The sequence below is a fragment of the Rattus norvegicus genome, chromosome 9 (genome assembly GCF_021556685.1).
Source record: "Rattus norvegicus strain SHRSP/BbbUtx chromosome 9, alternate assembly SHRSP_T2T, whole genome shotgun sequence".
In the NCBI taxonomy this organism is placed as follows: Eukaryota; Metazoa; Chordata; class Mammalia; order Rodentia; family Muridae; genus Rattus; species Rattus norvegicus.
Window position 1 is genome coordinate 6,490,676 of NC_141542.1, and position 27,222 is coordinate 6,517,897.

Here is a 27,222-nt window from a genome sequence, read left to right on the forward strand (position 1 = left end):
CCAAGCCTCTGTGCACATCCATAAAATTGGTCAGTCAGTTTCCAGCTTTGCTGTCCCTCAAAACTGATGTCCCTGCAGTGAATTCCAGGAAGATGGGCCGGTCAGGCTGAGTGGAGGTGACAAAGGAGACTACCAGCCTGGCCCACGAGGTGGGCCACTCAGCCAAGGTGTTTTGGCAGGAAAGCAGGCTGAAGGTTGAGGCTTATGAGGGTGTCACTGTCACTAGGGAAGTGCACAGAACTGCCGAGAAGAGGGTGCTGTCCCCAGTGCCCACTAAGTTGAGAGCGATGGGGCACAGATGTCATCCACACCTGGGAGATGGGGCAGGATGACCAGGGCTTCATAGCCACCTTCTTCTACGTAGTAGAGTTGGAGGCCATCCTGGGCTCCTGGAGACCATTAGCAACAACAGAACCTGGGAGTGCCTCTAATCCGGACACTCAGCCTTCTGGGTGGCCCTGTGTGGTGCCTGAGCCTAGGTGCAGAGCTGAGGCTGTGAGAGATACTTTGTTTACGTTTCCATCTCCTGGTGCGTTCCACCCAACTCTGCGGCTGGCATGTTGGAAGTGGGTGGGAGACAGGAAGCCAAGGTCTCTGCAGGCCTGGATGGGGGCTGCTTCCTCTTGCACGGGGACACACACCCACCTGGGCAAGGGAGTCTCAAGGAGTACAGCTTTGGGCTCCCAGACCAACTCTGAGGCTCTGTGGTCTGATCACACTGGAGAAACTGAGGCTAGGAACAGCCCCCAAGGGGTTTTCACAGCACAGGAAGATTCTGGTATCTTGGCCACCATCGGCTGATTCAGCTGAAACCGAGTGGGAAATCCATCTCCTCACTCCTCCTGTCTCAAGAAGGCTGTGGGCAGCTGGACAGAGCTCCCAGCCAGAAGCCTGGCTCCAATCCCTCCTCCACAGAGACCACTCATGGTCGGGGCCAGCACCATGAATCCCTGCAGGGCACCCAGGAAGCCTTGCTGACTTGATCTGCATGAAGGGGTGGTCTTAGGAGAGTTTACTCTGGTGAAGGGGTGCATGTCCTTACCATACAGATCTTTGGGGAAGCTGGACAGGGACAGGCACCCCTGAAAACCCCAGGACCACAACAAGCTGAGATCAAAATGGCCTCACCCTTGGCTGGGTGCAATTTCCTTCTAGACAAAATATTCCACCCTGCAGGAAGCTCCTTAAGCCAGAAGTTAAACAAAACAGCTTCAGGAAGTCCCTGAAATCAACTAGGTTCACTAGTCCTCTCCCTGCCAGTGAGCAATGCAAGCTGAGCTCAGGAAGCCAATCTGCCTGGAAAATGCTCAGAACACCTGAGGCACTGCAAAGGAGGTCTGCATCCTGACACCCTGCCTACAGGCTGTGCGGTGAGCATCAGGTTCCCAGCTTTCTGAGCAGTCACTCATGCCTTGGTGATGCAGCTGTCTCTGAGTCATTTCTGCTCCTGTATGTGACCCCTCACCCATATGCCTGTCAGTGACCCCAATAAAACTCATGGCACCAGGCTGGACTTTGGTGGTGTCCATACTAGGAACTGTCTGTCATAGGCTCCCTACCTGGGAAGAGTGCAAGTGTGTGTGTGTGTGTGTGTGTGTGTGTGTGTGTGTGTGTGTGTGTTGCTTGAGGCTGAAAGCTATTCCTAGGAACCAAGAACTTAGAAACATGGGCAAAGTGAAGAGGGGAAGGAACATGGCAAAAGCAATATAAGATGCCCGCAGGTCTGACTTTTAATAGAAAAAAGGGGAAATCTGTGATCCCGCACGCAGATGGGGCATTAACCATGCCTGGCGCAAGAAACTATGGTGACTCTGGCATGACAACATTTGCACTGATGGAACTGAGAGAAGCCTGAGGCCATGCTCGTGGAAGTGGATGGCATTAGTCTGGGGGCTGTGGAGTCGGGGAAACTGAGTCATGTGACTTCCCATTCCACCATTGTCAAAGGCTGCAAACCTGAGACAGGAATCAGTCCCTGAGGGACTGGCTTATCGATGCCATTAGGGGCTGGGTTATCTCCCATCTAAGGCCCACATAGAGAGTCTGGGGGATCATAGAGGAGGGACAGGTACTTGAGGGAACTAGGAGAAGAGGAGCTGTGTTTTAACCCCAGCTCCTTGGGCCAGGTAGAACTGTGTTCACAGAAGATCCAGTGGGAACCTCAGAGCCTCGGGGTTGTGGGGAGGACGGTAGTAGCTTTATGGAGTAGGAAAGGTTTGGCAGATCTTATGTAAAGAAGATTGAGTGAGAACGAATGAACAATCAGCAATGCTGACAAGGAAGTCGGTCTGCATTCCTCCAAGAGAAATGTGGCAGGACCTGTGTCTGGTGGATTTCCTAAGGAGGAACTGATAGAAAAGCCCCTGTTGCATGCTGGGAGCATGAAAGAACACAGCCAAGCTATGTCCGTTGTGGCAACCTGGAGCTGGTGTGACCCAGGGAGCCAATGGTGCCGGGGGAACAGCAGGGTCTTGTGTCCTCTGGCCCTGAGCAGACCTGAGTGGATTCAGTCTGGCCCTGATTTCATCAGACACAAAGAAATGTAGGGACGCTCAGGAAGAGCTCCAGGACACGCAAACCAATGGCACAGAGGGCAGCAGGGAGCTAAGTAGCATCTCCTGACTATGCCTTGCCCCCAACGGTGATCTCTGCAGGAAAGATGAACGGATGAACACTTTCTGTGCTTCTGTTCACCTCCATGTCTTCTTAGTTGACAACGGACTTCGATAGCGCCTCATCGATGTTATCTTTGTGACCCCACCATTTCAAGTATCCTGCCCATCCTCTGGACAAGGTTATATAGATGACGTAATGCCAGCCTGAGTGTCCTGCAGACACTCCATTGTCCCAGGTACAATGATACTTCTACCTGCCTCACAACCCTGTCAGGGCTGGGTTAACTGGAAGGAAAAATGGTTCAAGAAAAAGGCTAAAGAATTTAAATTCAGAACAAGCTCTACATTCTGCAAAGTCATAGGATTATTGAGTGAAGACTCCAGTGCAGGGGCTGGGCTACTCTCATGAGCAGTTGGGCCTGAGAGTGCCCTGAGGCCTCAGGAACATAAAGATTGTGGCTGCTGCTATTAATTCTAACCCAGGAATAGATCTTACTGCTGAAGACACCACATGTGCATTGTGACTTCAGGACACAGAGAACTTAAGCTGAGACTGACCTGGAAACGCTCACCCTGCTGACTGGCTTTCACAGCTGGAGGGGGTGGTCACACAGGTTGCTCAGCTAAGGGCTCTGCGTACTGAGGCACCACATGCCTATGTACAATAGTGGTTTGGCTGTTGTGAGTGAGACCAACAACCTTCAGATTGGACTTAAGAGATACTCTCAGAACGAGTTCACATCTGATACTAACAGGATCAAACCTGTGACTGGGGAGGTACTAGGCCCTGACAGGGAAGATAGGTCTATGGTTTTATTAGATGCGCCTGTTAAACTGCCATCAATATCACTTTCCTCTGAAATTGAAATATTTCATCTGCAGAAAGCTGCTTAAGCAGGAAGTTAAACAAAACAGCTCCAGGAAGTCCCTGAAACCAACCAGCTTCACTAGGCCCCTCCCTGCCAGAGTGAGCAATGAAAGCTAAGCTCAGGAAGCCAATCTGCCTGGAAAATGCTCAGAACACCTGAGGCACTGCAAAGGAGGTCTGGATCCTCTGTACACCCCTGCCTACAGGCTGTGCGGTGAGCATCAGGTTCCCAGCTTTCTGAGCAGTCACTCATGCCTTGGTGATGCAGCTATCTCTGAGTCATTTCTGCTCCTGTATGTGACCCCTCACCCATATGCCTGTCAGTGACCCCAATAAAACTCATGGCACCAGGCTGGACTTTGGTGGTGTCCATACTAGGAACTGTCTGTCATAGGCTCCCTACCTGGGAAGAGTGCAAGTGTGTGTGTGTGTGTGTGTGTGTGTGTATGTTGGTTGCATCTTCCCAGGAAATGTCTTATCACACGGCACCCTTCCATTCTCCATGGGCCTCCCATCCTTATCTCTGGGAACCCAACTCTCCCTGCCACTATCAAGGCCAGCCAGGCATCAGTGTAACACCAGGGCCAAGACATCCACACCCCTGCCTATGCCCAACCTCTGTGCCCAGCTAAGGTGTTAGAGATACAGGACCATGGTCCTTGGGGACCCAGCCATGACTGGCAAATGCCAGTGGGCTCCCACCCACTCCAGACCTGTCCCCATGAGGAGGTCGGTAGTGAGAAATGGGTATTCTTAGCTAGGGAAAGAAATATGGCCTCCAGTTCTCTAGAGATGACGGGCCTTTGGTCTAAAAGTCATGACCCAGGGTTGGAAGAACAAACTTGGCCGATCACACTGGGCATCATCTTTTCCCACTCTCTCCTTCCTTATTGTTTACTTTTTCTCTCTCCTAAACAGAAGATGGATGCATTGTAACTATGTGTGTTTCATTTGTAACATAGACATATGGTATGCAAAGACAGAAGGGGCTGTCACTCTGGAGCTGAGTCACTGGCTGTGAGTTGCCCTGTGGGTGCTGAGATTTGAACCCAGGTCCTCTGCAGCCCCCCAGCTGTCTTTGTATAAAGATGTGTGGGTGGTCTCAGAGGGTGTCCTGCCCAGATTTGTGTCAACTTGACACAATCTAGAGTCATCTGAGAAAGGAGCCTCAATTGAGGAAATGCTTCCATGGGATCCATCTGTAAGGCATTTTCTAAATTAGTGATTGCTGTGGGGGGCTCAGTCCACTGTGGGTGGGGCCATCCATCCCCGGGCTGGTTGCTCTGTATTCTATGAGAGCTGAGCAAGCCAGTAAGCAGCACCCTCTGTATCAGCTCCTACCTCCAGGATCCTGCCCTGTCTGAGCTCCTGTCCTGACATCCTTTGGTGAGGCACAGTGATACGGAAGTATAAGCTGAGGGTTTTGGTCACGGTGTTTCCTCACATCATAGAAATCCCAAGACAGATGGTGAACTCTGAACTCGATCCCGGGCCTCTCCTGTATCTGTCCAGTGCCTGGATTATAGGCCCGCACGGACAGATGCATCATTTTCTGTGGGCTCATCCAGTAAGGCAATTTCCCATGACTGCTTTTCTTAGTTCACATCTATTTCCCCTTTTCTCCCAGGCCACCAGGAGCCACAGAGCCTCTTGGGCAACCCTATTCACACACCCTCCCCTCAGAGCATGAATGACCAGAGGCAGGCGAGTTCCCCACACTTTATGTGAATTCAGTTCTCCTGAAAGTCGCCAGGGCCCCTTTGCAGGTCGGGGCGTGAGGTAGCATCACACGCACGCGCACTCCCGCGCCGACAGCTCTTGCAGCGTGTGGTAGCGGCTGTGTACGTCCAGGAAGGACACCTCGTCCTCGTAGGCCGTCGGGCGGCAGCACGGGTGCGCTCGCACCCGCTCTTTGCGCACGCGTCGTCGCTGGCGCAGGCGCCGCAGGCCCAGGTCGTAGATGCGTATGGCCGCCTCGCACGCGCCTGCGCAGTAGCGGAACAGGACGGTTTCGTCCGACGTGTAGCCCAGACCCAGCTCGCTCACACGCACCTCGAGCTCGCGCAGCCCGCACGGTCGCGAGCCTGGCCGCGCACGCCGACGCCGGGGACCCGCTCGACGGCGCGGCCCCGAGGGACGGGCAACCCAGGGAGAAAGTTCTCGAAGCTCCACCGCGTCGGGGGCGCCCTGCAGCAGAGCGCGATCTGTGGCGGGAAGAGGGAGACAAGGAATTGGCGATAGCCTGTGCTATGTATGCGCAGTCCTGAGTGGCGTGGACCTAAGTCCTGGTCCCAGTATCCCAGTGGCTGCCATTGCCCCCTTCCCTCACCCCCACTCGTCTGTAGTTGAAGGGTGTGCAGAACTGAGGGGGTTCAGGAGGCAGGATTACTTCTGGGGCATCCTTTGGTACTCTGAGTTTGAGGCCGGTGTGGGCTACATGAGACCCCGTCTCAAAAAGAAAAAAAAATTAAGCAAAAAATCGCACCCCTAAAGCAAAGGGGCTCAGCGTTCCACGTGCAGCCTGCCACACCCTCTCCGGTCAGTGTTGGTTGACTGCTTCCAGGGCACCCACTGCCCGCCTGAGCCTTGGTTTCCCCAACAGGGGGGCGAACCCACCAGGCACCTCTTCCGAGAAGCCCCTCCCTCCGGGGCGGGGCTTACACTGGGCCAGGCGGGCGATGCGGGCGTCCAGGGTGCGTGGAGGGCGTCGCAGAGGAGCGAGCGCGGGTCCCAGGCGGTGACCCAAGAGCAGACCCTCCTGGCACATCCAGACAGACAGCAGGGAGCTGCAGATGAGCGACACCAGGGCCGCCGCCTTCCAGCACCTCATCCTGGGCCTTGGCCTGCGGGGAGATAATAGTTGCAAGGTAGGGAGTGTGCGAGATGGGGGACAGTGGGTGCAAAGGCCCTGAGGTTGAGGATGCTTGGCGTGTCCTAGCAATAGATAGGGGGCCCAGGCAGGGAGAGGGTGACAGCAGGATGTGGGCTGTATCCTTGTAACCTACTTGTGTGCCTCAGTTTCTCCTACCAAGCTGCGCCTCCTCCATCAGGGTATTAGTACTCCTGGTCACTGCACACAGTATGTTTCTAAGCACCCTCATACTCCCAACTAGTGCAACCCTCAACCCGCACACATTCCCTGAGGCTAGAACAGCCCCTACTTACCCAGTGTGCGTTGGCTTGGAAGACGTTTGGATTCAATTTGCATGGCCCCAACACAGAAGAGACATTTGGGGAAATTGAGGCTTCAAGACTCTCCATTGTTCACTGTCTCAGTAAACCATACATGCAATTGTCCTCGTCTGACATTTATTGGGCGCCGATGGTTTGCTAAACTCTACTCTGTGAATTCAACTCAAATCCTAGTCACATGATTCCTGGGACCTTGCACCACACATGTACGCTGCCCATGGAGGGCAGGAATGAACGTGGGGTCCGCGGGGCAGAGTGACGGGGGCTTGTGCGCTGCCTGTGGGTGTGAGGAACCAAACCCGTGTCCTCCACATCTGAGGCCTGGGAGGCTGTCCTGGCATGACCGCCCTCCATCTGGAGTGCCTCAGTTTCCCCTCTGAGCTCTTTAAGGAAGCGTGACAGCGGAAATGCCAGTACAGGGGGTGGCACGGTTGCACCCACCCAGTGGTCTGGGACTGCGCACCCCCAGCTGAGCTTTGAATCCATGAACAATGGCCCCTCTGTCCGGGGTCACCCAACTGGTTTGTATCTGGCATGGAAGGGGCGGGGAGGTATCCTAGGGGGGTGACGTAGGTGGGCAGAGGCCCCTGGAAGGGGGTCAAGGGTCACCACATCCTGGCAAGCGTCCTGCCCAGGGTCACATTCTCCTGTTCCTACCTCTTTCCAGCCTTAGTTTCCCCATTTGCAGTTATGTCCGGCAGACATGTGTACAGAGGAGGTGTACACATGCCCAGGCATAGTAGTGCTTTGCCTGGCTAGTAGCCAAGGCCTGGAATTGAGCCCTAACCGCGGCAAACTCCTATTCATCCTTCAAAGCCTGGTCCCTCCACTAGGACCAGGAGAGTTGCCTTGCCCCGTCTCTATAGCAACTGTTCCACCCCTGCTGCTGTTCCCGTGGTGACTTAGTTTCCCCATCTTCAGTCAGAACCCCAAGGGTCCCACCACGACCCAACCGTGAGAACCTGAGAGGGTGGGGGGTAGTGGGGGACTGAACTTCAGTTTTCTGAACCTGTTTCTCAGCCGGCTCACTCCTGTGACCCATAGGGTCTCCTGTAGCCTAAGTATGTAGCTGAGGATGACCCTGCACACCTGACTCTCCTGCCTCCATCTCTTGAGTGATATGTGCTACCGCTTGCAGTTTGGGGGATTGTTTAATTCTAGAAAGATCATAGGGGCACCGGGGAAGGAGGGACTCCCAGACCCATACTTTTCAGAATCCGTGCCTCAGTTTTCTCATCAGCACTAACAGTTTTTCCTTGACAGTCCATGGGTTCTTAGTGGTTCCAGATGGGGAAACTGAGGCCTCCCAGAGCCTGGCTCCTCACCTCCTTCCAAGGGCCCCACCCATTGGCGGGATGCACATCTGGGGTAAAAAGCAACATCTGCAGAGCACAGCTGTTTCCGATGAGCTGTGGGGGCCATGGGCTGGGAAGGCATTTGGGGCTTGATGGGTTGAAGGGGGAACACACCCGCTCCCTCCCATTCGACAGAAGGGGTAAGAATCCCAGGGCTGCTGCACTTTTGGAGTCCAAGCAATGCCTGATTGGCCAAACTCCTGCTCATACCTCAAAGCCCCAATTTCAATGCCCCCACTACATTTTCAAGAGATTTTATCTTATTTCCACGTGTATGTATGCGGGAGCACGTGGTGCCTGCATGCCTAAGTCAGAGGGCAACTGTCAGCTTAGCTACCCTGCCTCCATACATTCTTAAACATAGGACAGTGGTGGTTCAATGCTCAGCAGATGGATTTAAAATGGGGAGGGACTCTGCAGCCTCCGATGAGAAGCCCCCTTTCTCCCTACCATGTTACTCTCTGTTCCCTCCATTTTCCTCCCCACCCCACGCCACGCAGGACCAGAGAGGTGGACTTTCACCGGCAGGACACACAGCACAGCAGCATGTGCCCACCCTGAGTCTGTCTACCTGTGAGCAGGAGCCCCCCCCCGCCCCTCCCCCCGTACAAAACCGGATCAGGCTAATGCGAGCTGAGCCGCTGCCACAGGGCCTTGAGGGGGGCTGGGAAGAGTCACCCTGCCCAGAGTCCTGACCATCTGGCTTGGAAGAGAAACTGAGGCAGGCCCCAGGCGTGGCAGTAACAGGGTGGGGAGGGAGGTGACTTGCCTGCCCTCTACTTCCTTCCCAAGTTTGGTCGCGGGTCCTAGATACAGGTGTCTTTTCTCCCAGCCTCAGTTTCCCCAGGTGGCAGCTGGTCTGGACCTCAGTTTTCTCAGAGGGGGGGCTGAGTGTCTGGGTGGTTTAGCACTTCCCTCCCCCTCTATTCTGTTTATTTACTGACCTTTTAAAGGAATTCTTTTCATTATTTTAAATATACGTGTGAGTGCGAGGCAAGTGCCGGGGAGTTGACCCCGGGGCTGAGCTGGTGTCACAGGCTGTGGTCATCACGGAGAGCTCCAGTCTCATTGACTTATTTGTAACTTTGATCTCATCCCTCTTTGAGTCAGTGTAACCCAGGCTGGACCCTATGTAGCCAAGGTTGACCTTGAACCCTTGATGCTCTTGCCTCCAGATCCTGAGTAGCTGTGATAACAGGCCGAGGCATACCTGTTCCCCACACTTCCTCTCTCAACCTTCCAGAACATTCTCTCCCCACCCACCACCGGGTCACTGACTGTCCCCAAAGAAGCCAAGTGCTGTCCCTGCCGTCCCCACGTACAAAATTCCTACTCATCCTGCCCAGCCCCAGTTGTAATGCCCCTCCTCCAGGAAGTCTTCCCAGAGTCTCCTACTCCTCCATCACCTAGTCACACGGGTTCTCGTCCCACATCCGTGGATGCCAGTGTGTCTGCCTCTAAGACACTGCCCATAGGCAAACATTTGTTGAAAACACCTCTGGCTTTTGTGTTTGTTTTTGTTTGTTTGTTTGGCGGCGGAGGGGATGCCTGGCTCCGAGTTTGTGTGATTGTTTCTTATTTAGTTCTGAGAACAGGATGGTGGCGTTTTGGGACAGGATCCCCAGCTGAGGTGGGTGCCTGGTTGATGGGGTGTACCTGGCCGAGGAGGGCATTTCTCACTCCCTGGTACAGCCAGCCCTTTGTGGTTGCATAGGGGTTTGCAGCAGGCTCAGGACCGAAAAAGCGGATGAAAGAGCGGGAGGGATTGTCGGGGGCCCCGGGCTAGGGACTGGGGGGGGGGGGGGCGGGGAATGAGCTGGTCAGGCTGGAATCTACCCGCTACTGACATCCTGCCAGTCACGCCTCATGGGGCTTCCTCAGCCTGGGGCGCTGACACACACAAAGGGTGTCCCAGAACACCAAGTATGTGAAGCTCTGCGAAGCGGTGGGGCAGAAATCCAGGGGTCCAGTTCCGAGCACCCCCCCTCAAGTTCCCCAGCCAGACCCAGTGGGCCAGGCAGGTGGCATCCCTACACACCTACCTACTTACCTACACACACACACACACACACACACACACTCCCCGCCCCCCCCCATCTCAGCATCTACCCTGGGCGGTCCCACCTGAAGTCTGCCCACTCTCTGCAGCAACCTTGGGTGGGCCTGGTGACTTCTCACTCATAAACCGAGTTATCTGGTGATAATCTTGAACAAGAACTCGGAAAGTGGGGAACACACCCCCGTTTCTAATCTGAGCTTTGCCCTTAAGGGACCCCCCCCTCCAAAAAGCCCTACGCCCTCTTGTGGCTGAACAGCGATTCAGGAGCCCAGTGGCCCGGCCCTTACCGGGGAGGACACGGTGTCCCCGCGAGCGCAAGGAACGCGCCCCTGTTTACTTCTGTGCGCCGCAGGGCTGCGCGTGGCTGGGGCCCCCTCCCAGGGTTTCCTGTGACCACGAAGTCCCCCTACTCCATTCTCCCTGACCGACGGGGCGCTCATGGGGGGCCGCAGGTCCAGTAGCCTTCCACAGGCACCGGGGGTCGTAGGAGCCTAGAGCGCATCCCATCGTGTACGGAGACCGGCAGTGACCTGGGAGGGGGGCTTTGGGACCCCCCACACACTGTACCCCTGGCCTCCACTTACCTGTCGCAGGCTCCAGATGACCAGGTCAGTGGTGACTCCTCCGGCCACCCGAGCCCGGCCCGGCCCCAGCCACTGCGTGCGCCATCCGGATCGCGGGGACCGGAGGCGACCCGGGGACCCCGTGCCGGAGGAGGCCACCGCACAGGGTGCGGGACACGGGCCGGGCCATAGGGTTCCCCCCCTGGCCTCTCTTTCTCTGTCTTCCCAGGGCTCGCCGGGCTCAGTGCACCCCAGGGCGGCACCCGTGGGAGGCTGGAGCGCGCTCAGGACGCGGGACCACGCGAGGAGCGCCGGGCGCGGGGCGCACGGACGAAGCCACCGCGCGCTCTCCCTCCGCTCCCGCCGCGCACCTCAGACCCGCTGGGCTCGAGGGGGCGTGGCCTTTCGGGAGGCGTGGATGTGGGCGTGGCATAGGGTTTCCCGGGCTCAGGAGCCGCCCTCGTCCAGCCCACAGCTGTAGGGGAGTTCGGGGAGAGCAGGTGGCAGCAACCTGGGAGGCCCTAAACAGCCACACTGATCTATCGATCAATCGGTCAATCCACTTCTCCCGGGGACTTTCCTTTATCCGAGACTTTGCGCCCCGAATTTAGTTCTCACTAACTTCGCACATTCCTGCCCCATATTCCGAACTCCCTATCTAGCTCCCCTAAACTATAGAGAACCTCTATAGCATCGCTCCCACCCAATTGCTGTTCTGGGCTCTCTGAAGTCATCTAAGAGTCCCAAGACACACTGGTACCCTCTTTCCCAACCATAGGCCTGAACCCACCCGTGGTCCCCAAACAAGTTCTCCCCACACCTAAGTCCACCCCTCTGTCCGCTCCAAGAAACCCTCCCAGGGAAACCGAGTTCAGTCTCTTCTCAGACACCCTAGATTATGTAGGATTGAAGATCCTGATTCGGCAGTAGATTAAGCCCATCAACGCTACCCACCATCCTGCCCTTCAGAGTACCGTGGGGGACCCCGTTTCTCACAGGTGACTTTCCTCCCAAAAGCACCCCATCTGGGACTTGATCACTCAAACCCACCACACCCTATTCCTCCGCCGCCTGCGATCCGTAAGCGCCCCCTAGCGAAACTCAGTCTCTCAGAGGCAGAGTGGGTGGGGCGAGACTGCCTTGGCCACGCCCCCTCCATTTAGTTGCTGAGAAACCAGGGTTGACGCTCCTCCCTGGACATCCCTCAGCTCCCTTGGCTGCTACCTGCCTCTGATTTAAGGTCCACTTATTCCAGAAACCTTTTCAGGACCTAACCTGCAAGCAGCCTCACTCTTTCCCAAGGGCCTCCGCTGGTGACCCTCCGACGCTGGTGGAGTTTGTGCTCATGTGCATGTCAGGTGCAGTCGGTTTTGTGGATTTGTTTGACTCTGTGTGTCAAAACAGCCGAAAGTCATCTGTCAGAGACCTGAGGCAGCTGATTCTTTCCTGTGCCTGAGGCTTCCCAGGGCCCAGGGCATGGAAGGGGTGAGGTGGTGGATAAGGTCAGGGGGGATGGGACAAGGAAATGGGACCCGGGTATGGGTGGGAGAGATAGGGCAAAGGTGTGGCACGGGGAAAATGGGGACGATGGAGTGGGGTGAGGGCCTCAGAGAGATGGGTAAGGGCCTGGCATGGGGAGATGGGTGAGGACCTGGCCTGGGAAGATGAGTGAGAGCTTGAAATGGGGAGATGGGACAATCAGGATGGGTCCTTCCAACCTGTAGTCTATGTGAAGGTATATCTTTTCCATCCCTGTTGTCACTCAGAGCTGGACACCTGGTGAGCACATGCTAGCACACACAGAGCCTTGACAGCACTATACTTAACTGTAGGCTCTGAACATACCAGAAGCACATTGACTTTACACACAGAGGATCTCCCCTGAGGCTCCTGCACACACCCTCAATTGTGCTGGATGACATACACAGACCCACACAGACACACAAGCAATATAGCTGCCCCCTGTCTCCATTGTCACACTTGCCACTGGTGCGAAGGCACACACAGACACACACAACATATAACATGTGCAAGAAACCCCCACAGCTCCTGTAGGCACACACATGACACAAGTGGGAGGCTGGTGTGGAAGGCTGGGGCCTCCTTGCACACAGAGCTAGCCAGAGCCCACTCCTACTGGGTTAGCCCCCATGAAGCTGTCACCAGCCGTCCTGTGCCGTCTCTGCTCACTCGGCCCAGCTGTGACTGGGGCAGGCAGACACATGGGGAGCAGGACACACACATGTGCCCACCATGTGGACGCCATAAAATGGTTGTCCTGGCAACAGCAACTTGAAAGAGTGGGCTCTTTCTCTGGAATAGGGGTACAAGGGTAGAGCTGACACTATCAGCCGAGAGCCAAAGGGTGGGGACACAGAACATGCACCCACCTATGACCCCATTTCTGGAGCACATGGTTTGTTACAAACATGGGGAATATCCACAGCCTCAGATACACAAAGTGGCTCTCTTGCTCAGGGCTGGACATGGTCACACCAGAAATACAAGTGTCATCTATCCCAATAGCCTTCCAGATCACCCACACATTGTGCCATCCCTTTAGACAGACAGCAACTGACAGACGCCCTGCCATGTTCTGTGAGTCACACCTCAGCTGGGAACTGGGACACACACACACACACACACACACACACACACACACACAGCGTCAGAATTCTTCCAGTATTCTCTACACCAGCTGAAATGAGACTGATCCCCCACTGGGATCTTGTTGGGTGAGGGACATGCTGTATGGAGACTGTCCAGTTGATGCCACCCCACTTGGAGAAGGAAGGGTCATAGCCATCTGTGCTGCTGATCTCAGGGCTGCTGGCTTCAGTGTTTACATGTATTTTATGTTTGGACTCTTGTCCCAGATGCAGGCTGTGTAGGACAAGGGACCGGTGTCAACAACATTTGAACCTCCCGCAGCAGGGTACAAATGTGGGGTGGCATCTAGTGTCCTGTCAGAACCTAGACTTGGGGAAACGGAGGCTCAAAGATGCACAGACAGACGACGTCCCTTTCTTTGATCCATTTCAGCCAGGGTATGGTAGAGAGGATGGCAGCCTGGGTTCAGCCTCCATCCATCTTGTGCTGGAGTCCATCCCCTTCTGTATCTATCTATTCCTGTATCTCCAAGCAACACCGGCCACAGCCTGCCCTGCCACCAGCCTACTTGGTAGTCGACAGGTGGTTGTGAAACCTGAGGTTCAGAGAAGTCATGCAGCAGGGCTCCAGGTCACACAGCAAGAGGCGTGTCTTGGGAACTTTGCAGAATGTCATGGTCCACCCACCCATCTTCCCCCACTCCGAAGCTGGCCTGACCTTTCCGGGAGGCCATCATTTCCCAAAGGGAAGCACTCTGTTCTTGGGTGGAGACCCAGGCCAAGGCTCTGGGAGGCTGGCAGCATCTGGCCAAAACATGAACTTGGCTGGTAAGGAAGTTTCCATCTTAGTGCTAGGAATTGGCTCAGATTCAGCTGTTTGGAGGATGGACCCCCGAGGGAACTCTCAGGGATCAGCCCAGAGGGGTTGGAGGTGGCTGGGAACTCAATGTGTTCTGTGTCCCCCTTGGCCACCTCACATGGCTTTAACTTCGAATGCACCATGCAGCAGTGTGTGTTGGGATGAGATGGCCCACCCAGCCTGTTTAGTCATCTGTAAAATAGCTCCTAAGTGTGTTCCAGGCCCAGACTTAGGTACCCTCTACAGGGCAGGATTGTCCTCGAGGCTCCCTTCTAGCATGGGTTTCGTTTTGAGGCCGGAACTTGCTATGTAGTCAAGATGACCTTGAACTCCTGATCTCGGGGCATATTCTCTGTGCTGGTTCTGAGGTGCTAGGGATGGAACCGGGGCTTCAGCAGTCCCAGCGAAGGCTCCATCCTCTGAGACCAGCCCTGGGTTGATCTTTGATAAAGGCTCTGTAGCCCAGGCTGTCCTGGAAATCCCCACTTTGGGGTGACTGTCACGCCTAATTTGGGAGACGCAGAGGGGCCTTCTGCATCACTTGACGTACTCTCTGGTGGAAACCGAGGCTAAGGGACCCTAGCAGCCCGTGGGCGGCAGGAAGGAGCGAAGCTGCAGATCCAGGCTGGGATGGTATAAACAGGACCGGAGCTGTTCCCCTGGGGGCCATCGACAGCAAAGGGTCAGAGGTGAAGGCCGGGTCCCAGCCGCCGCCGAAGTCAGGAAGGTGGGAAACGCATCAGGCGGGCCACCTGGGCAGCGGCTTCGGCGGAAGGAGCTTGGGGGCGGGGAGCTGGGGGGCTGGCGGCGGGGGGGTGGGGGGGGGAGGAACGGGACCTAACACAGTGGGCAGGGCTGGAGGCGGACTTGCTCGCAGGCTGCGTTGCGCACGCGCACACGTGCTGGCGCCGCCAGATACAGTAATGCTGAGCTCTCCGACCACCCCCTCTACCGCACCCCACCCCGCTTGTCCCTGGCTTTTCTAATCCCCCTGCTCCCGACCTGCAGCCCCGAGATAAGGACCCAGCTGCAGACGCAGATAAAGGAATCTGCCACACAAATCCGAGAGGCCAGCCTCGGGCACGCAGCCCAGGGCTGCACCTGCTAGACATAACGGGAGGGGGAGGGGCGGCCTAGGGGTGGGGGTGGGGAATCCAGGTGGACAGACCTGGACACAGAAAAGTTAGGAGCCCAGCCTGTGAATCCAGGCCATTTGGGAAGATGTGGCAGGGGCATTGCCGTGAATTTGAGTTTGGGGTTGTCTTGGATTGGAAAGGGAGTCTTTGTCACAAAAAGACAAAAATGAGAGGAGAGAGAAAATGCCGAGCCTGGTGGCAGACACACTTGAGAGGTGGAGGCAGGAGGGTCAGGAATTCAAGGTCATTTCTGACCACAGTGAGTTAGAGACTAGCCTGCACTACCTGAGACCTTATCTTTAAAAAAAAGGGTGGAAATAAAATCGTTGAGGGTACATAAATAGGAAGAATAGAAGAGACACAGAAGATGGGAGGAGGCAGCAGTGGGACCCTTTGGTCTTCCCTGCCCCTACTTGGTGCTCAGGTTTCCTTAAATGATAGCAGGGCAACAGCCACCTGCCTCCCTCACTTCCTGGTGTCAGCTGAGATCAGGCCTCGGATGGATTGCCTTAGCTCCAAGGGATTATCTGGGTCCCTCAGTTCAGGGAGCACAGACTCTCCGAAAGGCACGGGGCCAGGGTGTGGAAACTGCCAGAGGAGAAAGGGGTGTACCGGAGGAGACTAGGAGAAGGGCTGGCTCTAGGAAGTAGATGGAGTAGGCCATCCTTGGACGTGGAAGGACTGGGGCGGGGCCCGGACAATGGAGTCTGTGCTCAGGATTGGAACCCGGTCCGGCAGACAGTAAACGCCCTGAGCTCCTGGTTAAGGGGTCAGTCAGCACTGTCGTATTCGCATCAGCATGAGTGCTGCACTGTTTCATAGTGATCAACTGCCTGGCTGTTACGCCTCCTGCGGGAAAGCCAGCGCGGGTTGCCTTGCACAGAAGGGTCAGAAGTCGCTCTGAGGAAGGGGTCTTGTCCCTTCCTTGCCCTTTGCAGCCCTATTTCTCCCAAGAGTGTGTCCTTATCGCAAGCCAAGGTAGACACTACAAAGGAGCCCCAGTCTTAACATACATATTGTCACTTCCATCTTGTCCAGTGAGGGCGGTAGAGAGCAATGAATCAAACAGGGCGCCAATGAGGTCTTAGGCTAATTAATTCCTTTCCCTCTCTGGGCCACAGTTTCCCCTTACGTTATACAACCAGCACAGTCTAGTTTGTTCGTTGAGGGTCAGCCTGGGCTACAGAGCGAGACCCTATCTCCAGGAATTAAATGACTATAACTACTGATTGGTGTGACTTGGCTTTGGTTGAGACATGTAGCTCAGGCTGGCCTCAAACACTACCTCCATCCAAGTGCCGTTCTTAAATGTTTAAGCAAACTTTTATTAAAATAGTAATTGTGGGATCGGTAGGGAGAAGCGCCGTATGTCAAGTCCAAGGAAACGAGTTCAATCCCTGAGACTCACATGGGAAGGCAGGAAACCCCCAAATTGTCATGTGGCCTCTGTACACGTGTGATACACCGGAGACCCCCCTCCCCTATCTCCACAGCAGATGAGTAAATGTCACTTTCAAAGGTACACTGGCACACAAAAAAAGGCGGTACAATGAAAATAATACAAATTGCCACTCGTTTATGGGCCACAGTGGCTCACGAAGGGTACTATCAAAGGAGAGTGTGTCCCTGTGAAGTCATTTGATCCTTCAAAGCTGTTGCGAGTTTTTGCTTGTTTTCTGAGATACGGTTTCTCTGTGGAGCTCAGGCTGTCCAGGACCTCGCTCTATAGATCAGGGATTCGTCTGACTCGGTCTCCCCGGTTCTGGGATTAAAGGCGTGCACACTACGGGCTGCGGTTTTTATTAATAAAATATTGGACACGTTTGCCAAAAAAAAAAAAAAAAAGCAGAGTCGGTCAGTGTGAGCTGCATTCCCCTTCCCCAACATGAACTCACTTCTACTAGGCAACAGTGACCCACGGGGGACCGACGTGAACCCCGTGGGAACCCCGCCGGGACTCTTGAGCACTTCCGGTTCCTGAGCGGCCCACCCCCACATCCAGACGGCCTTGCGCACGCGCGCCTTAGTATTATTGGTGTGGTCTGAGCGTGCGCCTTTCTGTAGGCTCCAGAAGACACGGGCGACCCGGAAGACTTTCCTGCCACACTCCAGAGCCAGTGCGAGGGGCGTCGATGGCGGAGGTTGCGGAGGTAGCAGCTGAGAGCGGTGGTGGCGGTGACTCCGGAGTTGGCGCGTGCGAACGGGGGGTGGCGCCCATTAAAGCTCAGTGAGTCGCGGTGCCCATCAGCGAAGCTGATGTGGCCTTCCCGGCGTCCGTGGCGCGGCGCGAGTGGTGCATGCTGGGAGGTGTGGCGGCGTCCTGGAGAGGGGCATCCCGGAGGCGCCAAAGCCTTTACCTACCCTCTGCTGACGCTCGAGTATAACACGTGTTATGACTAGCAATTGGGCTGGCTGTGCGCATATGCAGGTTTGGGGAACCAGAAGCAGGGCCGAGGTGCATGTTGGGGCTTGTAGTCTCTGCGAGGGGCAAAAAAAATGGCTCTCGTCGAAAGAACTCCTGGGAAGTGTGGTAGCTTGATTCTCGTTGTCAAGCATGCTGGGATTTGTAGTTCGTTCGTAGTCTTCCGAGAATGTTGGTATCTGCGTGTGGTAACCCATAAGACAATGCAGTTCTCTGAGCAGGGACGCAAATGGGTCTTTCAAGTGCAAAATAGGTGTCCCCTTGGCACCTATTGTGAAAACTGGCTGGTTCTAAGTAGGGGGAGCTTCCTGCAAGCAGAAGCGTGTGAGCATGTCAGCCCTTAAGGCCCTTTCCCTATGCAAATTGAGCCTCTCCCTCGCTGGCAGGTACCGCACCACCAAAGAAAGGTTCCACGAATACCTGGATGCAGACAAGCAGGAGGGTGCGTGCCAGGAAACGCCTACAGAGGGCCCAGCTGAACCGGAGGCCAAAAGAATCCGCTTGGAAGATGGGCAGGAGAATGGGAAGACAGAGGTGGCAGTTGAGTCCCATGAAAGGCAGGTGCCCAAGAGGGCCCGGGGCCAAAACAAAAGCCGGCCCCACATGAAGCCAGCACACTATGACAAGGAGAGGCTCTGCCCATCCCTCCTTCAGGTGAGAGGTTGCTGCTCCAAGTCTGTAGATGCTGTGCTATGACAAATACACAGACCCCTTGGCCTACAGGGACTTGACCTAGCAGTGCCTTGCCTTGTCCACAGTGTTGCCTTCAGAATGTCAGCCATCAGCCTATCTGCACATACTCCCATTTATAGACTTATTTTGTTTGAGACAGCGTTTCTCTGTAACCCTGACTGTCCTAGAACTCACTCTGTAAACCAGGTTGGTCCTGAACTCAGAAGGCACTCCCAAGCTCTGGGATTAAAGGTGTGCCCACTGTTTTATTTCATGTCCTAGAGCTAGAGTTACAGGTGCTTGTGAGCTGCCACTTGGTTACTGGGAATCCAAGTCATGTGCAGGAGCAGCTGGTGTTCTTGACCTCGGACCTGCCACTCCAGCTTGACACTGTTCCAGCTTTAGAGCTGTTAAAACAGGCGTGTTGGGGCTGCTGACACTCACCCAGGACATACACATGGCCTACCCCGGCCACTCAGCCCTCTCCTGGTTCTTTCATGTCCTTCACAGGAGTCGGCCACTCCATGTGCATTTGGAGACCGTTGCCGCTTCCTGCATGATGTGGGGCGCTACCTGGAGACCAAACCAGCAGACCTGGGCCCCCACTGCGTGCTCTTCAACACCTTCGGCCGGTGCCCTTACAGCATGACCTGTCGTTTTGCTGGGGCACACTTGGGACCTGAGGGTCAGAACCTGGTGCAGGAGGAGGTGGTGGCCCGCTGTGCACAGCTCCCTTCGGTGCGAAATGGCCTCGACAGGGCTCTGCAGCAGCAGCTGCGGAAGCGCCAAGTTTGCTTTGAGCGAGCTGAGCAGGCCCTGAGCCACCTTACCCAGGGCCCCATGCCCACGATTGCCCCTGAGAGCACTGTGGCCACATTGACCCCAAAGCACAGCAGCTGCCATGTCCAGCTAGACAACGTAGGAGGGGACGGTGCCAGGCAGGGCAGCCCTGTGCCCACCTGCGGCCCCTTGACCGACGAGGATGTGGTCCGGCTGCGGCCCTGTGAGAAGAAGCGGGTAAGGTGCAGATACCTGTGCTGGGCCTTTCCTGTCCTCCATCCTGTCTCAGCAGAAAGAGCCTGAACATGAGATGGGAGAAAGGGTGCCATGGAAGTCTCCTGAGGGGAAGGCTGAGACTAGGCTTCTCAAGGGTGGATAGAGGCTCCTAGAGAGCAGTCATTGATGAGCTTTGCTCCTAAGACAAATGGTCTTGATGTGTCCAGCAGCCGGCAGCAGAGGGAGACCACTGGGGTGTGTGAGGGGAGGGAGAATGTGTTAGGAGAGAACATGTGGGAGAAGGAGGCCTGATGTGTTCATTTCCCTCCAGCTAGACATCAGCGGAAAGCTGTACCTGGCTCCTTTAACCACGGTAGGAGGTGGCTGGGTGGGCAGCTCTGTGGTTGGTTCCCTGGGACATTGCTGGCCCAGTGTCCCTGCTTTACTGACCTCTGATGTCCCGACCAGTGTGGAAACCTACCCTTTCGCCGTATCTGCAAGCGCTTCGGTGCAGATGTGACCTGCGGTGAGATGGCCATGTGCACAAACCTGCTCCAGGGACAGATGTCTGAGTGGGCTTTGCTCAAGCGCCACCCCTGCGAGGACATCTTCGGGGTTCAGGTCAGTGTTTTCCCCGAAGGAGGTTGCCATGTTCAGGAGCAGTGTCGTGGCTTTGCCTTTCTGCTGTCTGGGGGACAGTATGATGATGGGGGCCAGTCACTGACCAGACTCTGCCTGGTACAGCTGGAGGGCGCATTCCCTGACACCATGACCAAGTGTGCTGAGCTGCTCAACCGCACGATTGACGTGGACTTCGTGGACATCAACGTGGGCTGCCCTATCGACCTCGTCTATAAGAAGGTGCTGGTTGCTCTACCCTAAGAGCCTAGGGTGGGTGTGGGCCAAGCCCAGGACGCTGCCCTGCTGGCCTTGTGCCTCAGTTTCCCCTTCTGGACATGGGTGGAGTGTCTGTGTTTCTTGGGAGGTCACCAGGGTCTCTGTGTCCCACAGGGTGGTGGCTGTGCACTCATGAATCGCTCAGCCAAGTTCCAACAGATTGTGCGGGGCATGAATGAGGTAACCTGGTCTCTTCAGCACTGTGCCCCTCCTCCACCCCACTTTTGATGCTGGCATGGAGCCTCCAGTCCTGCCCTGCTTCCCCTCTGCCCTTGTTCTTGAAGGTGTTGGATGTACCCTTGACGGTGAAGATGCGCACGGGTGTTCAGGAGCGTGTGAGCCTGGCACACCGACTGCTGCCTGAACTGCGGAACTGGGGTGTTGCACTGGTCACAGTGGGTGTCAGGCAGTGGGCTCACATCTTGGGGTTACTGTGGTTCTCCCGGTCCCTTGTTCTGTCTCCTTTTGTTTTGTTTTTTTTGTTTTTTTTTTTTTGTTTTTTTTGTTGTCTCCCTGTGCCCCCTCTTGTCCTTCACCTCTTGAGCCTCTCAGCCTGTTACCCTCCCCCTTACCCTCATTACTACCCCTCCCCCACAGCTCCATGGCCGCTCCAGGGAACAGCGCTACACCAGGCTGGCCGACTGGCCCTACATCGAACAGTGTGCCAAGGTGGCCAGCCCCATGCCCCTGTTTGGTAGGTGCCCAGAGCCACTGGGACCACATCTCTCAGCTGGGAGGATGCTGGATTCTTTGGAAATCTCAAGACTGATTGATGGTGTCCTCATGTCCATGGGGCCTGCCACTGTCAAGACCCCACTGTGTCTCCTCAGGAAATGGAGACATCCTTTCGTTTGAGGACGCCAACTGTGCCATGCAGACAGGGGTTGCTGGGATCATGGTTGCCCGGTAAGTGACGCCAGATGGGCTGGGACAGCAATGCTAGAACTTTCTGCACCTGGGGACCCTGTGAGGCCGAGGCCTGGCTGCTGAGGTGACTGGAGCTAGGAGGCACCATGTCCTCAGTGAGCATCTCCCTTGTAGTGGCGCCTTGCTCAAGCCCTGGCTGTTCACTGAGATCAAAGAACAGAGACACTGGGACATCTCATCCTCTGAGCGCCTGGACATCTTGAGAGACTTCACACACTATGGCCTGGAACACTGGGGCTCTGACACACAGGGTGTGGAACGGACCCGGCGCTTCCTTCTTGAGTGGCTCTCCTTTCTTTGCAGGTGGGCACTGAACCAGGCAAATGGCCAAGGTAAGAGATTGTAGCCTCAGACCTCACCGAGCCTTATTGCTTCCTCTGCCCTCCTGGCCCACAGGTATGTGCCCGTGGGCCTGCTGGAACGACTGCCACAGAGGATCAATGAAAGGCCACCCTACTACTTAGGCCGTGACTACCTGGAGACACTCATGGCCAGCCAGCAGGCTGCAGACTGGATTCGAATCAGGTACGCACTGGCCAGGGCTCTACAGGTTGATGCTGTGAGGCCCAGGCCTGATCTGATCTGTCACTTTTGTCCCCACAGTGAGATGCTGCTTGGACCAGTTCCACCTGGCTTCGTCTTCCTGCCCAAGCACAAAGCCAATGCCTACAAGTAGCTAACAGAGACAATAAATTTTATTCTTGTAGAATTTCTTTTATTTTGTTGGGTTTTTTTTTTTTTTTTTGGTTTTTTTTTTTTTGGAGCTGGGGACCGAACCCAGGGCCTTGCGCTTCCTAGGTAAGCGCTCTACCACTGAGCTAAATCCCCAGCCCCTTGTTGGGTTTTTTGAGATAAGATCTTATATGGGCTGGCCTTGAACTCCTAGAATCCTAGGCACACCGTCCATCACACTGGCTTTTTCTTAGGTGACCTAAAATGGCCTCTGTTCCTCTTCTCCTAGGAGGTGGCCTTGGCAGGTGCCTGGTCCCCGTCTGCACTGTTTTCTGACTCTAATCTGTCCCGTTTTGTTGGGCAGTGTCCTTGGGACTTTGAATTGGGTGACTTGTATGGAGGCGGCAACAGAGACCTGGCTCCGGGTGGAGAGGGCCGCCTCTTGCCCACCCCCTCCCCCTCCTCCGGAACCCAAGTGATGGGCTTGCCCTGGACTGGAACCCTCCACCTAGCAACACGGTGCAAACAGAACCCAGCGGGACTCTGTCCCCAGGTGCCTCTGCTGCCACCCGGGCCCCCCCGGGGTGGCCTGTCTCACCCATGCAGCATCCCAAAACCCTCTATCCCCCAGCCATACCCCAGGAAAGCTTCAGCCTGCAGAACCTGGAGGGCCCTGAGGTACCAGGTGGCTCAGAACCCCTTCCCACTGTAGGTATGATGGTGGTGGTGGACAGGGGTGTGTGATGGCTATGGGGCCTGGGCCCCTGCCCCACCTACCAGGCACCTTTGTCCACAGCCAATGCTAACCTGCACTATCAGAACCCCGGCTCTGACCAGGAAGTGCTTCCAGCCCCTCCAGCAGGTATCGGCCGGCACCCTTGAGCCTCGCTCTGAACAGGCTTCATACCCAAGATGAGACCCCAGAATTGCCCTGGGTCCCCTCTACCCCAGACAGATACCCCCATAGCTGAACTGTGTCATGTTTTGAAGTAACACTGGAGAGCAGGCTGAAGCCTGCTTTGGTGACAGCGGCTGCCACTAGGCAAGGCTTTCTGAGAGGCCTGGGCACCCGAATTCAGGTCGTTGTTTTCCTGAGAGGCATCAGAGGAGAGGACCCCAACAGTCTCTGTGTCTTGCCCCCCACGAGTCCCCAGATGACTGGTAAACAGCCAGTTTTCAAGGCTCCTCAGAGGCCAAGGCTGTGTCCTATGTCCTGGGCTTTGGGACCCTCAACCCCCATGGCCTGGTTCCCCCATGGAGCCCCACTCAGGTGTCCACCACCCACAGGCTTCCAGATGGCTCCCTGCGGCTGCTTCTTCGACCCCCGCATCTACCGCATCGAGTGGGCCACCTCCGACTTTGGCCAGTCATCCCTGTACAAGGTGGCAGTGGCTGGGGGTCCTGCCTTATCTGGTGGCTACCTGCTGGAGGCCCCGTCCTACCTCAAGACCCCGGGGCCACCACCTCTGCTTTATCCCCACTACCAGCCGGCCCCCAGCGGGCCACAGTACCTCACACATTTCCTTCCACCAGAGGAGCCTATGCCTGAGGCTCTGGGCTTCATGCGGGACGGAGGGCCCCTCAACTTCATGGAGGTGCTCAGAGACGGCCTGGCACCCCCGCCAACCCCCAAAGAGACTAAGCCATCTCCCTTGCTTATCACAGTCCCCACAGCACACACGCTGCCACCTGGGCCCTATGGCCATCTCGGTGGCCAGACCAGCCAGTTTCCAGGACCCCAGGTGACCATGAGGCCCACCGAGGCCCCCAGGGAGCTGCAGAGTAGTGGTGCAGCCAGGCCGGGTCTGCAGTTCCCTCCTGGGCCTGGAGAGCCCACGGTGGCCAAGGTGGAGGAGGTCACCCCAGTGGGCTCAAGTGAGACCGTGCCTCCCGAGGTGGCTCGTGCGTTCTTCCTACCAGACAAGGTCCTTCTAGAAGATGCCATGAAACTTTTTGATTGTCTCCCTGGTGGCACTGAACCTGAGGTGGCCTTGCACAGGGGTCCTGGCCCCGGACTGCGGGACAGTGGTGGTGGTGGGGACGACTTCCCAACTGACATCCGCTCCCTGCACCTGCCAGATGACCTGCTGTCCTTTGACTACAGTGTCCCTGAGATTCTGGACGCGGTGGCCAACGTGGATTATGTTTTCAGCTTCAAGGCCCTGGAGGATGAGCCGCTGCCCCATCTTGGGGCCCCTGTCACTGACACGGCGGCCCCTGGCCTGCGGTCCCATCAACCGGGGAAAAAACCGAGCACATCCACCAAGAAAGGGAAACCAAGCGGTAGACACAGGCAGGCCACTGGCCTTGCTGGCACCACTGCCACAGGACCCAGGCTGGACCCAGGAGCCACCCCCAATTAAAGCCATTTGATCTCTCAGCTATGTGTGGACACATGTCCTGTGACCATGACCAGGCAAGACCGCCGACTGCATGGTGAGACTGGGGGTGGGGTGGTGCCAGTCACGTGCCTTCAGAGTTGAGTCAGGAATCTCAGAATTGGACTGTCAGGTATCAGGGTTGAAACTAAACTGTTAGCCCTACATTTAGGTTGCCTGGGTAGGAGGTTGGAGGCCAGTTTGGTCACAAAGTACAGCCTCATCTACAAGAAATGAAGATATGGTGCTGCAGCTCAGCTGGTAGAAGGTTGGGGGTTCATTGGTAAAGTGCGTGGGGCTCAGTCACTATTCACAAAACCCTGGACTCCTTCCCAGTGCTATATAAAGCGAGTGTGGTACATGGTTGTAACCCTAGCCCTGAGGAGGTAGGAGAAAGTCAGAATTTCAGGGCTAGCCTGAGCTCCCTGAGCCTGTCTCAAGAAGAAAGGCAGTTGCCTCAGACTGGCCATGTTGGGAGGTCTCTTGAGAAGTGGGGTTTTCTTTTCCAGACACTACTGAAATGGGTTCCCTCGTATGTTTGGTGGTCAGAGTCAAAGTGTCCTGAGAGGAGTGGGCACAAACCTGGAGATGCGGTGTGTAGGTAGGCCCTGGAGAGTGGCCGTCCCCTTTGGCCTGCCAGATTACTGCACCTCACCTGTGCCCAACAAAGCCAGAGTTTATGGAAGGCAGGCAGGGAGGTTGGCCCTGCTGTTTGGGGGCTTTGGGTCAACCTCAGCATGGGTGCTGGTGGGAGGGCATGACGGGTGGCTGATGGCAGGAGTCATGGAGTTGTCTGTGGGAACAGGTGTGGGCTTTGGGGGGGAAGATGCTGCATGCTGTGGGGAGGCCTGATGGACAAGCAGCGGCTACTTCTCTAAAAAAACAGGGTGCCCAACGGGTGTCCATCTGGCTTGGCGACCCAGACCAGTGAGAAGGTGGAAGGAGATCCTACTTAGCTGTCCTCTGACCTCCACACTCACAGTTCAGTTTGTCCCTCACTGTTTGCCTCACACTGGAGCCCAAGACCCCCTTCCCATTGGACCCTCATTCTCCCCTTAGCACCTCTTTGGAAGTGTTTATGAGATGGTCTGAGTACGTAGTTCTGGCTGTCCTGGAAATTATGTCAACCAGGATAGCACATGGATTAGACTCCTTCAAGGTGTACACCACCAGCTTGCTTTTAAGACAGGTCTCTTGTAGCCCAGGCTGTCCTCCGTCCGTCCTCTGGTTGAGAATGGCCTTGAACTCCTAACCTTTCTGCTCCCACCTGCAGAGTGCTGGGCTGACAGGCATGCTCTATGCCTGGTTTCCCCTGTGCTGGGGCACAGGGCTCCTGTGTGCGGCTGATGCTCCATCCATCTGCTCACTGAACACTGCTCCGTGTAATTTCACTGATGGCTTCCTGTGTGAGAGATGTTCCCTGCCTTGCGTAATGCTCAAGGCTCCTGCAAATGTTTCTTTTCGTCTGGCCGGGGCCTCCTCCCCTGCTCCCACCTTTCTAAGGTCACAGTGAAGACCTTTTCCTGGGGCCTCCCGCGTCTCGTGCTGGCTGAGTAGGCAGAGTGTTGTGATGGGTTTGGAGGATTCAGCTGTTTATAGATTGATTGATGGATGGGCTTCACATAGCTGCTGTGAGTCCTGGGCAGGAGACATGGCGCAGCATGGAAATGCTCCTCACTTGGCTGGGGGACCCCAAGAAGTCCCTCTGGAAGAAGCAGCAGTTGAGATGAAATGTAAGGGGCAGTGGGCAGAGGCGTCGGTGGAAGGCAGGGAGTCCTGGCACCACATAAACTGGGCACGTTTGCCCACACTTGTCATCACCTACACCTTGGTGGGGCAGGAGGCTGGGGTTCAAGGTCATCTGCTGTTCCATTGCCTTTAAGATCAGCTCTTTGAGACACAGGCGGACAGGTCTACATAGTTCTAGACAAGCTAGGTAGTGAGTCCCTGTCTTTGAAAATAAAAAGTTGAAGCTGGTTGTGCACACCAATAATTCCAGCATTTGGGGGACAGAGACAAGAACTGTTGGGTCTTGATGACCTATTCCAGTTTCAGTGAGACCATCTCTTCCAACCTCCTCTGGCCTCACTTCATTCCCACATACTAAAAATGGCTCCCAGGGAATCCTGGACTGTGTCTGAGGATATTTGTGAATTTCATGGCTGTATTTTTATCTGTGGCATGGAGCAGTCAGAGCCCACTAAACAGTGGTTTAGTACTATAAAGTGCCTTAGAGTTTGCCCCGGAAAATGGCTCAGTGTTCACAATGACACTGAAGGCAAGACACTGGGTTGAAGGCTAGTCCTGAATGTCTGACAGTCAGTGCCAAGCTCTGTCAACCCCATGACCTACTACACTACCCCTGCCACCATCCCAAGAATCTCTGGAAATTCTGAGCTCCTATCTGCTTATGTTAAGGGTCAGATGCTGACAAGACTGACAAGTCTGAGCATGGGAGAGCAGTCTGAACAAGGTGGGCAATACCTCTGTCCTGGGCATGGTGGTAGTCACTAAAGGCCTAGAGCAGTACCCGGGATGGAGATACGTCAGGGATGAAACCTAGGAGGCAAGGGCACACTTCAGAAAGAACATTTCCCTGTATGGGGGCGTTTCTTTCTTTCTTTTTTTTTTTAAAAGATTTATTTATTTTATGTATGTGAGTACACTGTCACTGTCTTCAGACACACCAGAAGAGGGCATCAGATCCCATTACAGATGGTTGTGAGCCACCATGTGGTTGCTGGGAATTGAGCTCGGGACCTCTGGAAGAGCAGTCAGTGCTCTTAACCACTGAGCCATCTCTCCAGTCCCTCCACCCTTTCATTTTAAACGAAAGTATTTCATGTGGGTGCTTTGCCTAGATGTGTCTGTGTACTATACATGCAATAGACACCATATCTCACAGAAATGCAGTTACAGATGGTTGTAGACTTCCCTGTGGGTGCTGGGAATCAAACATGGGTCCTTTGCCGAAGGAGACCCGTCTCTCCAGCTCCCAAATC

At 55.5% G+C, this 27,222-nt stretch overlaps 3 protein-coding genes and 1 long non-coding RNA gene across 8 annotated transcripts; 2 read left to right on the forward strand and 2 right to left on the reverse strand.

Moving 5' to 3' along the window:
- Window positions 1–5,186: 5,186 nt before the first annotated feature.
- Window positions 5,187–11,035, reverse strand: Nrtn (neurturin). Of its 2 annotated transcripts, NM_053399.2 has the most exons (3): window positions 10,674–11,035; window positions 6,145–6,326; window positions 5,187–5,687 (listed from the first exon to the last, which is right to left on the reverse strand). In NM_053399.2, exons 2-3 carry the CDS (start codon window positions 6,311–6,313, stop codon window positions 5,269–5,271), a joined length of 588 nt encoding a protein of 195 aa, NP_445851.1. In that variant the 5' UTR covers window positions 6,314–6,326; window positions 10,674–11,035; the 3' UTR covers window positions 5,187–5,268. The 2 variants fall into 2 exon arrangements, 1 of the variants encoding a protein (NP_445851.1); NR_197245.1 differs by lacking the exon at window positions 6,145–6,326.
- Window positions 11,036–17,316: 6,281 nt separating this feature from the next.
- Window positions 17,317–21,879, forward strand: Dus3l (dihydrouridine synthase 3-like). 2 transcript variants are annotated; one of them, XM_087565041.1, is made up of 13 exons: window positions 17,317–17,406; window positions 18,065–18,332; window positions 18,861–19,367; window positions 19,678–19,719; window positions 19,815–19,967; window positions 20,091–20,207; window positions 20,358–20,423; window positions 20,528–20,638; window positions 20,841–20,937; window positions 21,074–21,149; window positions 21,285–21,473; window positions 21,567–21,695; window positions 21,774–21,879. In XM_087565041.1, exons 2-13 carry the CDS (start codon window positions 18,282–18,284, stop codon window positions 21,844–21,846), a joined length of 1,611 nt encoding a protein of 536 aa, XP_087421167.1. In that variant the 5' UTR covers window positions 17,317–17,406; window positions 18,065–18,281; the 3' UTR covers window positions 21,847–21,879. The 2 variants fall into 2 exon arrangements, with proteins under 2 accessions (XP_087421167.1, NP_001030095.1); NM_001034923.1 differs by having other exon boundaries at window positions 17,342–17,483.
- A 490-nt stretch (window positions 21,880–22,369) lies between these two features.
- On the forward strand, window positions 22,370–24,222 carry Prr22 (proline rich 22). 3 transcript variants are annotated; one of them, XM_087567600.1, is made up of 3 exons: window positions 22,370–22,550; window positions 22,639–22,704; window positions 23,130–24,222. In XM_087567600.1, the coding sequence occupies exon 3, from the start codon at window positions 23,138–23,140 to the stop codon at window positions 24,203–24,205; it is 1,068 nt and encodes a 355-aa protein (XP_087423726.1). In that variant the 5' UTR covers window positions 22,370–22,550; window positions 22,639–22,704; window positions 23,130–23,137; the 3' UTR covers window positions 24,206–24,222. The 3 variants fall into 3 exon arrangements, with proteins under 3 accessions (XP_087423726.1, NP_001386050.1, NP_001119847.2); NM_001399121.1 differs by having other exon boundaries at window positions 22,388–22,554; NM_001126375.1 differs by having other exon boundaries at window positions 22,402–22,554; window positions 22,639–24,222.
- Window positions 24,003–26,779, reverse strand: LOC148003259 (uncharacterized). Its single transcript, XR_015629301.1, has 2 exons — window positions 26,705–26,779; window positions 24,003–25,925 (listed from the first exon to the last, which is right to left on the reverse strand). It is a non-coding gene; the product is annotated as an uncharacterized LOC148003259 (long non-coding RNA).
- Window positions 26,780–27,222: the final 443 nt, after the last annotated feature.

Bases quoted from the DNA above. Each gene is read 5' to 3' on its own strand.
- Nrtn (NM_053399.2), bottom strand. From the start codon at position 6,313: ATGAGGTGCTGGAAGGCGGCGGCCCTGGTGTCGCTCATCTGCAGCTCC. The intron at 5,688-6,144 runs GTAAGCCCCGCC...TTCCCGCCACAG, and splicing joins CATCGCCCGCCTGGCCCAGT to ATCGCGCTCTGCTGCAGGGC.
- Dus3l (NM_001034923.1), top strand. From the start codon at position 17,389: ATGGCGGAGGTTGCGGAGGTAGCAGCTGAGAGCGGTGGTGGCGGTGAC. The intron at 18,333-18,860 runs GTGAGAGGTTGC...TGTCCTTCACAG, and splicing joins TCTGCCCATCCCTCCTTCAG to GAGTCGGCCACTCCATGTGC. The intron at 19,968-20,090 runs GTCAGTGTTTTC...TGCCTGGTACAG, and splicing joins AGGACATCTTCGGGGTTCAG to CTGGAGGGCGCATTCCCTGA.
- Prr22 (NM_001399121.1), top strand. From the start codon at position 22,443: ATGCAGCATCCCAAAACCCTCTATCCCCCAGCCATACCCCAGGAAAGC. The intron at 22,555-22,638 runs GTATGATGGTGG...CTTTGTCCACAG, and splicing joins AGAACCCCTTCCCACTGTAG to CCAATGCTAACCTGCACTAT. The intron at 22,705-23,129 runs GTATCGGCCGGC...CACCACCCACAG, and splicing joins GCTTCCAGCCCCTCCAGCAG to GCTTCCAGATGGCTCCCTGC.